The sequence below is a fragment of the Sander vitreus genome, chromosome 5, assembly GCF_031162955.1.
Source record: "Sander vitreus isolate 19-12246 chromosome 5, sanVit1, whole genome shotgun sequence".
NCBI lineage: Eukaryota > Metazoa > Chordata > Actinopteri > Perciformes > Percidae > Sander > Sander vitreus.
Window position 1 is genome coordinate 14171885 of NC_135859.1, and position 11770 is coordinate 14183654.

General features: G+C 44.7%; 2 protein-coding genes across 2 annotated transcripts; both read left to right on the forward strand.

Annotated features, from left to right (window-relative positions):
• Nucleotides 1-137: 137 nt before the first annotated feature.
• LOC144517552 (uncharacterized) lies at nucleotides 138-2901 on the forward strand. The gene has a single exon (XM_078249635.1). It carries the CDS (start codon nucleotides 1993-1995, stop codon nucleotides 2899-2901), a length of 909 nt encoding a protein of 302 aa, XP_078105761.1. The 5' UTR covers nucleotides 138-1992.
• A 2399-nt stretch (nucleotides 2902-5300) lies between these two features.
• Nucleotides 5301-11259, forward strand: LOC144518096 (arrestin domain-containing protein 3-like). Its single transcript, XM_078250494.1, has 6 exons — nucleotides 5301-5648; nucleotides 6874-6931; nucleotides 7665-7812; nucleotides 8610-8706; nucleotides 8835-9091; nucleotides 9381-11259. Exons 1-6 carry the CDS (start codon nucleotides 5393-5395, stop codon nucleotides 9807-9809), a joined length of 1245 nt encoding a protein of 414 aa, XP_078106620.1. The 5' UTR covers nucleotides 5301-5392; the 3' UTR covers nucleotides 9810-11259.
• The last annotated feature ends 511 nt before the right edge of the window (nucleotides 11260-11770 follow it).

An 11770-nucleotide genomic window follows, 5' to 3' on the forward strand; every position in this document is an offset into this window, starting at 1 on the left:
CCTGTGTGCGGAAATTTGTTTATGTAGCTGTGACAACCGCTGATGCGCTCATCTGTTGACATTTCCGAATGCCTTCCTACAGTTGCTTAATAAGGCTATGTTTAGACGGAAACGATCTGAAGAGAAAACGCAAAAGTGGCGTTGCGTCCTCAATTTTTATTCCGCGTTTAGAGGAGAGTTTTGGGGGTGGGGGAATCTGCGTGCATATGGTGAAGCAAAAATTGTGTGAAATTTGATGTAGTATGCACGCCAGGCGGCTAGGTGGCACTGCAAAAACAACACCACCAAGTCTGCGTGCCTGTGTAGAACCTTCCTTCTATTTCTCTCATCAGTAGCGCGAAACCAAAACATGTCGAAGCGAACAACAAAAGCTGACAATTTTGTCTGGACAGACGAGGAGGTGGAGTTGCATGTTTGTCTGATGATGACCGACACAGTCGCCTCGCAGCCCTTCAGCCGCTGCTTGAGAGCAAGAGGCAGAGGGCAGAGGAGGCTGAAGCAGACCCTCCTCTGCCCGCTGGCCGCTGGCACTCGCTCTCTCTCTTTCTCTTCATCCGCAATGTTGTAGCCTACTCTGGCAGCTGGCTCAAATGAATAGCCTACATATGGTCATCAAACTATAACAACCAATTACATTGAAAATCTTTTAGATAACAGGAGCCTATAATTTCTGTAGCCTACTCCATAACAACAGACTACCTGAACGCATTTTTCTCGTCTCTCTCCACACTGCTGTCTTCAGACTTCTGCGTTTTTTACCCTTTAGACGGGAACACGACGGTGGAGCGTTTTTAACCCTTGTGTTGTCCTTGGGGTCACGGGGACCGGTTCAGTGTCAGTTTGATTTGATTTGATTTGATTAGATTAGATTTTGACCGAGCCCTGTCCTTGTGCTTCGGGTCCCTGAGACCCCATCTGCTTGCTCGCGGCGTCCGGTTTCTACTACACAAGCCTAGTCCCGTCGGGTCCCGGAGACCTCGTTGCTCACGGCATTCGGTTTCTACTACACAAACAAGCCTAGTCCCGTCGGGTCCCGGAGACCCCACTTGCTCACGGCGTTCGGTTTCTACTACACACAAACAAGCCCTAGTGCTTTCGGGTCCCGGAGACTCCCGTTGCTCGCGGTGTTCGGTTTCTACTACACACACACACAAGCCCAGTGCTTTCAGGTCCTGGAGACCCCGTTGCTCACGGCGTTCGGTTTCTACTACACAAACAAGCCTAGTCCCGTCGGGTCCTGAAGACCCCACTTGCTCACGGCATTCGGTTTCTACTACACACAAACAAGCCCTAGTCCTGTTCGGGTCCCGTAGACCCCACTTGCTCACGGCGTTCGGTTTCTACTACACACAAACAAGCCCAGTGCTTTTCGGGTCCCGGAGACCTCACTTGCTCATGGCGTTCGGTTTCTACTACACACAAACAAGCCCAGTGCTTTCGGGTCCCGGAGACCCCACTTGCTCACGGCGTTCGGTTTCTACTACACACACACACAAGCCCAGTGCTTTCGGGTCCCGGAGACCCCGTTGCTCACGGCATTCGGTTTCTACTACACACAAACAAGCCCAGTGCTTTCGGGTCCCGGAGACCCCCGTTGCTCGCGGCGTTCAGTTTCTACTACACACACACATAAGCCCTAGTCCTGTTCGGGTCCCGGAGACCCCACTTGCTCACGGCGTTAAGTTTCTACTACACACAAACAAGCCCAGTGCTTTCGGGTCCCAGAGATCCCACTTGCTCACGGCGTTCGGTTTCTACTACACACAAGCCTAGTCCGTTCGGGTCCCAGAGAAGACAAACAACACATAAAAGAAAGGGGCAGGGGCAAGGGCAAGGGCAAGGGCAAGTGAAAGGAAAAGGGAAAGGGAATGTCCTGGCTTGACCTCGGTATACTAAACATTTTTATTATACACACATACTGTACACATTTATTGTCTTCTTTGTTGTTGTGGGCATTTGCTCCTTGATTTAGCAGCCAGGTGCAAAGCCAGCATGGCCCGTTGTGTGACTCTAGATGTGAACCTGCAGCGGCTACTCACCAGCACCGCACACAATGTCCAAGAAGAAGAAGAAGAACAAGAAGAAAACTGGAGGACCAAGAATGTGAATCTGACGGGCGACTGTGCGTCAGACGACGAGAAAAACCAAGACGAGGACATTGAACAAGGACAAGAAGAAGGAAACCTGGCCAAAGAGGGTGGCCAAGACAAAGAAGAAGAAGAAGAAGAAGAAGAAGACGATGACAACAGGGGAGTAGTAACAGAAGTAGTAGAAGAAGAAGAAGAAGAACAAGAAGAGGAATCGTTTGTGTCAAAAGACGGTAAAATTGAGTGGTCCTCGAAAACGTATCATCCCAGTGGCCCTCGACCTCATCACTGTGGCATGGAAAACGAAAATGAAGACCAACAACAACAACACCAACAACAACTACAACATGAGCACAGACGCTCTGCTGCTGCTGCCGCTGCTGCTGCTGCTGCCGCTGCTCCCCAGAGCCCGGGACCCACAGAGTATGCGACGGTCCGCGTGCACGACATAGTCTCCGCGTTCGAACTGTTTGTCACGCGGGACATAGAGGAGATCGTAATGGCCGCCACGAACCTGGAGGGTCTGAGGAAATGTGGCCACGACTGGAAAACGATGGACGCCACGGACCTGCGCGGCTACCTCGGGCTGCTGATCCTCTCGGGCGTGTACAGGTCCTCGGACAAACTGGCGGCCATACGGGACGTGTGTGACGCGTGGGCGCGGCGGCTTCCTGGCCTCTACAACCCGGGCCCCGACGTGGCCGTGGACAAGCAGCTGGTCCCCTTTCGCGGTTGTTATCATCATCATCATCATCATCATCATCATCATCATCATCAATTGTTGTTATATTGTGTGTGTGTTTCCCGTGCTTAACTCTTTCTTCCATTCTTCTTCTTCTTCTTCTTATTCTTCTATTCTTCTTCTTCTTCCATTCTTCTTCTTCTTCTTCTTCTTCTTCTTCTTCTTCTTCCTCCATTCTTCTTCTTGTGCCACATATCCCAAGGTCGATGCCCATTCCGCCAGTACATGCCCAGCAAGCCTGCGAGGTACGGAGTCAAGTTGTGGGTGGCCTGCGACGCCAAGTCCAGCTACACGTGGAATGTGCAGGTCTACACGGGCTAGTCCACGTGCGGCACGTCCGAGAGGAACCAGGGCGCCCGGGTGGTGCTGGACGTGACCGAGGGGCTCGCGGGCCCTCGCAACGTCACGTGCGACAACTTCTTCACCTCCAACGACCTGGCGTGGCGGCTCTTGGACAAGAGGCGCCTTACCCTGGTGGGCACTATGCGCAAAAACAAGCCCAAGCTGCCGGCCGCCTTGCTCGACACCAAGGGCCGCGCAGTCACCTCGTCCAGGTTCGCCTTCACACCCACCGCCGCTCTGGTGTCCTATGTGCCCAAGAGGAACAAGAACGTGCTGCTGCTGAGCACGCTGCACGCGGGGGATGCGCGACTCGTTGTGTCCAGCGGGCGCGCCAAACCCAAGATCGTGCTCCACTACAACGCCACCAAGGGCGGCGTGGACAACCTGGATAAGCTCATGGCCACGTACAGCTGCCGGAGGAAGACCGCACGCTGGCCCCTCGCCGTGTTCCACAACATCCAGCCTTCGTGATCTGGCGAGAGCTCAGGCCCGCGTGGATGCGTGGCAAGCTCAGCAGGCGGAGGGTGTTCCTCGAGCAGCTGGGACGGGTGCTCATCATGCCGCTCATCGAGAGGAGGAAGCGTCTGCCTCGCACAGAAGCGTCCGCCTCGCTCGTCAGAGCCGCGACGATCAGGGCCGCTGAAGGCCAACGACAGGGCGAGGAGGAACCGCCCGCGCCGAGAGCGGCCGGCGAGAGGAAGAGGTGTCAACTCTGTCCCAGGCGCAATGACCGCAAAACGTACACCGTCTGCGCCGGCTGCCGGAGATACGTCTGCGGGAGCTGCGCAGGGGGCCTATTGCCTGGAATGTGTGAACCCGTAGCCTTCTTAGGCTGCTCGGCGACGGCGTTGTTGTCGTCGTCGTGGAACTGCGGGGTGCACTAGTCGTAAAAAAAATAAATAACAGAAAACCCCCCCCCCCAAAAAACAAAACAAAAAAAGAACACTAAGCATTACTCAGCATTACTCTGCACGCTGCACTACCGTCACGTGAGCTAAACGGTTCACCTCACAAGCGACAAAAGTCTTCACACGCGTCCCTTCCGCTACTACCCATGCCTCGATCTTTCGGGTCTCTGGGACCCTTCCTTCATTTCATTTCATTTCACCTGGACTGCTTCGTCCTAGGGGTCGCAATGGGAAGAAGCCTGTCGTGTGTCTATTTGCTTGTCTTAGTCATTTTCCAAGGTAAGGAAGTTAATGCTGTTACAGTTAGCTAGCTAATATAATAATGCAGTTGGTCGTTTGATTTCCAGATGACTGAGAATACAGCGATTCGAAGCCAAAGAAAACGGCCACTAATGTAATTAATGTCAACGTTTTCTACGTTAACGTTAGCTGTCCAAATAGTTGCATTGCATACTGTTCGTCCTATTTTAGGTAACGTTAACTGTTAGCTAACTATGTACCCGACTCTTTCCAACTCATGTTAGTAAGCCTTAGCTAACATAACGCGAATGAGTACGTTAAGTTAAACATAACCTGTTTAGCCGAACCCCCCCCCCTTCGCTAACTCACTCTTTTGCTTGAGTCTAGTTAAAAGAAAATTGACATGCGACTATTCTTTTTTTAGTAAAGTCAACTAAGAGGCTAATTATACATTTATTTTTATTTTTACCAGTAACACCAGACAACTACTTCTACTTAATTACACAGTACTTTTAAAATTTGATTTGTTATACTCATAAACTGCCTTTCTCTGATTTGTAAATTTAAATAAAGAACTGTCAGTGAAAGTATCTCTGTGAAACTTTCAGTGAGTGTGAACATGTGTTATAACTACTTAATTATTTTGCATGTTTGCATTTCTAGGCCTCAGGTTAGCACAGCGCTTAAATAATGTCGTCCTGTTGACCTGTTTCTTTATTTTGTCTTTATAAATGATTTGAAATGTCACTTATACCAGTTAAGTAGCGTATTAATTAACACATTGTAATTAGTACAATGCACATTACGCATAATAAGATCCCTTAAGCTAAATTTTATATAGGCTACTTAAATTGTGTAAAACTGATAAGCCTGTTGTGCATTATGTTGTTATGATACCTGGCTGGATTGCGTAAACGTCTGTTGTAATACACGGTTAAAGTCCAACATGTGGCAATATTGGAAGCTTTTTTGTGACCTCAGTCTACAGGCGAAGCCGAGCCAGACAGTCAATGCTTCATACCGTTTAGCCACAAGTTTGGGAAACAGAGCGTGTTTTGGCCGATATATCTAAAATGTCTCAGATTAAGGACTTATGTCTGGCTTGTGCAGCTCTCAATGAAGAGGCAACTTTTTCTGAAGGAGACACTGTCGCAGGCACAGTCACTTTCACTTTGACGAAAAAAACCAAAGTGAAGGGTGTGATGGTGAAAGCCAAAGGGGAAGCGCATGTAGACTGGACAGAAGGCAACGGAGGCGACGGCCCATCTTACAAAGCCCACAAGAGATACTTTAAACTAAGAGAGTACTTAGTTGCAGAAAATTCCAAAGGTAGGTCAAATAAATGTGTCAGTTTGAGATATTCTTGTTTGTCTAAACAACAACAGTTTATGTTTATTGTTTTTTAAGTTATGGCCGTTAGTTAGATAAGATGGGTGTAGCCTAATAGCCTATGCCCTTATAGCCTTGTAAATTGTGTAAAGTTCTACCGTATGTAGGCTACCCGTATTGCTAAATATTAAAGGTCCTATGACATGCTGCTTTTTGGATGCTTTTATATAGGCCTTAGTGGTCCCCTAATACTGTATCTGAATTCTCTTTCCCGAAATTCAGGTTTGGTGCAGAATTACACTAGAGCCAGTCCCACAATGAGCTTTACTTAGGATGTGCCATTTCTGTGTCTGTAGCTTTAAATGCTAATGAGGAGGACAGAGGGGGGGCAAGGTGGAGGGTGGGGGTGTGGCCTTGACCAACTGCCATGCTTTGCTTGTTTTCAAGCCACAATGTCTCTCTCTTTCTCATGGGTGGGCCAAATGCTCTGGGCAGGCAAAGCAGAGAAAGGGGAGGTAACCTGGCTTCTATGACGTCATAAGGAGCAGATTCCAGTTTGGCCCATCTGAGCTTACTTTTTCTTAAAGGCAGAGTAGGATACCCAGGGCACGGTTTACACCTATCGCCATTTCTAGCCACTTGGGGACCATAGGCAGGCTGGGGGAACTCATATTAATGTTGAAAACCCTCATAAAGTGAATTTTTCATGCCATGGGACCTTTAAAGATTATACAGTATTTTTGGTGCATTTCTTTAGGCCCTTATTTCTATAGGATAACTTAGACTTGAAAGGGGAGAGAGAGAGAGAGGGGGGGGGGGTAATGACATGCAGCAAATGGTCAGAGTCGAACCCGCAGCTGCTGCATCGAGGAGTAAACCTATATGGGCGGCCGCTCAACCAGGTGAGCTTATCAGGCGCCCGTATTGCTTCATAGGCTATTAGTATCTGCGGACTTTCCTTGAGTCAAGTAAACACATAAAATGCATTTTGAATGAACTTGTGTAGCCTATACAATCTTATGGTCCATTTCTCCATCTCTAAACACAGCCTGAAACAGTCAAGGCTACTACACAGATTGATTACAGTTGTGCACTTTCTGAAACCACATGAATCACACAACCTCATTGAGCACGTAACACAAAGTACACAAAACTGAGTAAATATAGGCTCTGTCATTTATGAGGACTTTACATGAAGTATTAATCAATCTCACTCCTTTTGCAGGCACTGTTCTTCCCCAAGGAGTCCATTGCTTTAAGTTCAGATTTAAAATTCCACAGGGGTACGTGTGTATTTCTATAGCATAAGGTAGGGTTCCACACAGCGAAATTTCGCTTTGCTCTCATTGAGGTTGAATGGAGACGAAAATCGCCCTGACTGGGCGAGATGAGAGCAAATCGCCGAGGCAAGCGAAACAAAGTTGACGAAAGTTTAACTTTATTCAAATGAGGACCACTCGAGAACCAATCAGGTCTGCGTGTTTGTGTTTGGAGGCGGGAGTTACAAAAAAATCTGACCAAGATGACGGAGGTTATCAGCAATGTATCATGAAAATTTGTACGTGATTAAAATGTTTCTACACGAACATTGGTACTTGTATCAACACGAATTGTGATTTATATGACACACAAACTTAGTCAGGGCACATACACCACTAAATAGATCACTGTGTATGTTAGTTTAAACACTCAAACTTTTCAGCTAGTCGACAGGCTAATCGCTAGCATGTTTGGACATTGGATTTCATTGTAAGCCTAGCCAGGCAGCTAGGCTACTTGTGCATTTGTTTGATTGCATGTTTTATTGGCGAACATTGACGCTTGTATCAACACAGATTTCACAAGCTACAATAGCAACGATAGCTTGCTAGCAAACTACCTGCTCGCTACCTATGCTACCTAGCTTCAATATTTCGCTGGCCAAAATTTGCTTGGTGTTTTGCTGTGTGGAACCCTACCGTACTCTCTGTGTCATTGTTTGCTTTTACAAATATGTGCATTTGTTGTGTTTTACAGGGATATGCCATCATCCTTCAAGGGGATTCATGGAAAGATTGTCTACATGCTTGAAGCCAAGGTGTCCAGGGGCTGGCTGAGGTGTTCTCGAGTACAAACAGAGCTCAATTTTGTTTCAAAGTCCCTTTCACACCTTGGCCAAGTAATGGTAAATAGGACACTACAATATGATACATGTTATGAATTTGATACACTATTTCCACTTTCCAAATGAACTTCAATATTTTATGATTTGTGCAGCACTTACTGGCTGTTAAAAAAAAACATTTGGCTACAACTAAAAGAATGGAATAGAAGAGTTGAGGGAAAGAAAACAAAGAGTTACATGTTTCATGAAGTCTGGCATGGAGAAAATGCTGACATTACAGCAGTGTACTATATCATGGAAGAAGCAGGCAGCAGGACCTTTTGTAATCTGAGAGTCTCTATGATGTGATCACGTGTAATATGTTGAGCAAACACACACACACACACTCACCACAAACCAGTTTGAATAAACAGTAAATGGGTTGATTTGCTGTAGTTCTTCCAGTGTGAAGTAATTGGTAGTTTGCAAAGCAATGCTTTCAAAGTAGCTTCCCCAACACTGAATGTGGCCCATTAGAGAATAAGATAAGATAGACTTTTATTGTCCTGAAGGAAATTTGTCTTGGACAAACAAACAATATCTGCTGTTTAAAGAAATTCAACACACATAGTGCATACATACATATACACAAACTACACAGACTGCAATCAAGAGAGAGCATATAGTAACTCTATTTTAAACCTATTCAGGGACCAATCATTTTGTGACATTAAAAAGTTCACTTTTTATCATGTGAACCTGGACAAGGATGGCTTCATTCAAAGGTTGACAGCAAGCAACTTTTCTCTTAAACTTTGAATTTCAGCCATATGAGTTGCCGTATTGATATGAAATGTTTGTTCTGATTTTCATTCTAGTGTCCCCAGTCTGGTTCAGTGGCTAAAGAAATCGGGGTTTTCTCCAAAGGTCAGGTCCAACTGTCTGCTACCGTCAACACAAAGATTTGCTCTCCAGGTAAAGTCACCCCAGCTTACTACATGCTTACACATATAGTGTATGTGTAATGTAGCCTATAATATTTGTGTGGTAACATTTTTCTATAGAAATGTGTATAATAAGATCTTCTGATTTGTTTTTGATAGGTGACACTTTATCTGTTGTTGCCAAGATTTGCAACTCCTCTTCCAAAAAAGTGAAGCCTAAATTCCGTTTACAGCAGAAAACAGTGTACCGCGCCAGTGGCTCCACCAATTCTAGTGACCAAACTCTATGCAAAATAGTTGGCGAGACTATCGCACTGAACTCAGAGGAAACTGTCTCCTGCCAATTGAAGATTCCTGCCGATGCCATTCCCACACTCCATCATTGTGAAATCATCTCAGTTGACCATTACCTCAAGGTATGAAATAATGTAATAGTGATGTTGCATCAACTCAGAAATAAAGTAATTGCTTTCATTTGCAAATATTGGCAATTAAGTAATGTAACACAGACAATTCTTGTCTTCACACACTTCAACAACCATTAATACAACAATATAACAGCACAACAGCTTATACAGTTACAGTATAAAATGCTTTATTACCATTTAGAGTGTATTAATTGACAGCACAATCAACTTAGTCTTAATTGATTCTAATCCTCTCTGATGTAGACAGATTTTATTTCTTCACGTTTCTGTTTCTTAGGTGTATTTGGACATCAGTTTTGCCATTGACCCACAGGTGGTGTTTCCACTGGTCATCGTTCCTTCTAGCTTTGCCCGCCCTTACCCTGGTGAGGCTGTGGGGCCTTACCCAGCTGGGGCCCCAAGTTACAGCGACTTCCCTCCCCCTGCTTTCCCTATTGGTCCTTATCTTGTACCTGCAGGTTCAGGTGCTTATGGGTACCCAGCACCAGATCCCACTCAAAATGGAACCATAAGTGGCTGTAATAATCAGTGGCCACAACAGGCCCCCTCATATGGTTTTTCAACTGCAGCTTCATCTTTAATGCAGCAACAAGCCCCTACTGCTCCACCTCTAGTTCAACAGGGAGAAGATCCTCCCTCTTATATGTCCCTTTTTTACCCTTCTCAGGACACTCTTGGTAGGACTGGGTCAGAGCACAAAAGCTGAGCTTCAAAAAGAACACAAATCTCCCTCCAGATTGTTTAGAATTGATCTGAAAGGCATACCAAATTGTTGGAAATGTAAGATGGAGGACAGCCAACTACTTCATGTCCTATGGTCCTGTGATAAGGTCCGGGGATTTTGGACCGGGAATTACTGGAATTGTTGGGTCTTTGTAAATTATAGTGTGGTCTAGACCTACTCTTAATCTGTAAAGTGTCCTGAGATAACTCTTGTTATGATTTGATACAATAAATAAAATTGAATTGAAATAAAATTGAATTGAATGATAACCTATGTCACATTGCAGGGACCCAGGTTCCATTCAGCCCAAGATTATTTGTTCTGGGAGATGGGTCAATCCTAAACAGGATGGATAAACACATAAGAAGCTGAGTCCAGACTAGTTTGATGAAAGCCAGACAGATTATTTTAAGAGGATGGAAGAATGAAGGGGTGCCGGCAATCCAGTAGTGGGCTTGTGAGATGGCTAGGGTGGCGGCGTTTGAAAAAATGTCATATAAAAGGTTTGCCAGGTTGGATGTCTATACTAGAAAATGGGGAAAGTACCTGAACTTTCTGGAGGGCTCCTAGGAAGCTTTGTGCTGTAGAGAGATGTGTATGATGGGCTTATGGTGTTGTCATTTATACATATGTTTATTTGGTTTATTGTCTATTTTGTTACTATTTTGTTGAATGGTCTTGAATCCTTGCCACCCACCTTGTCTGTGTATGTTTTGTATTTAAATAAAAAATTGTTAATCACAAAAAAAAAAACTGTTACCGCTGTAATCTCTGTTGTTGTTGTTACCGGGGCTGTTGAGCAAGTGCATTGTTGCGAGACATTGCAAAACATACAGTATGTAGGTTTTCTCGACACTGTTTTGAGTGCTTTAATAAAGCAGTTAATGCATACTCTTGTCTCTGACTCATAGGTGGAACATTACAGTGAGTATGTGTATAAAGAACTGTGAATAAGTGGATCACAGAATCTAAAGTTATACAGCGCGCTGGACATTTGTTAAGTTTTAGTCCAGAAAACCCATCTGAAACAAGTTCAGCTCTTTGCCCTTTAGTGGCTTACTTAAATAGACAAATATGACTAGCACCATCACGCCCCAAATGTATTTGCATAGTATTTGCTATTTACAAATGTGAAAATGTATTCTGTTTTTGCACTACTGTTTAATTTAAATAACTGTTGTTTTTTCAAAGTTATGCTATATGGAAAAAAAGAATTACTATGCACAGTGTTTGTTCTAATGTAGTACCAACATGTTTATTCATTCATGGCATTGCCCTTTAACACAACTAGTTTCCTTCTATATGCAAGATTTAAGTTGACCAAGCAAGGTGCAAACCAAGTTTCACAGTTTCTCAACTGTTTTACACAGAACAAGTTACTGTAAGAGTTGCAGGCAAAAAGGGAACTTCAGTTTTTTGTTTGCCTTTTAATTGGCTGTGAAATTTTTAATGTAATTTAAATATTAAATGCAATGTGTTTAATATTATTGTTATAAAAATAAATTGTTGATAAAGAAGTTGTTTATTTTGATCAAGGCCTTTCACATACTTTGTGGTGCATCATGATAGAGAAAAACATCATGTGACCATGCAGGCCCCAAAAGCTGACCCATTCCTCACAGTAACGAGTGGGCAATCCTATTCAGCTTGGAACACTGTTTTCTCCTTATAACAGATTTATGCTCTATAAATCTAATTGGTAGTCCATGGAGTTGTAGCACACTGGTTGTAAACACATTTTCTTGCCTGCCATAGTGGTAAACAAGGAGTGTCTATGAGTTGTGTATATTAGTTGTGGAAAAATATGCAAAACAGTAAACAAATGAACACAGCATAAACAGTGGCCCACAGGGATTTTTTTATTTATATCAAAAAGGCCTAGTGACCATCTACTGTTGTTAAAGGCGGAGAGCATAAATAACAATGGGCAAGAGCCTTTCAAA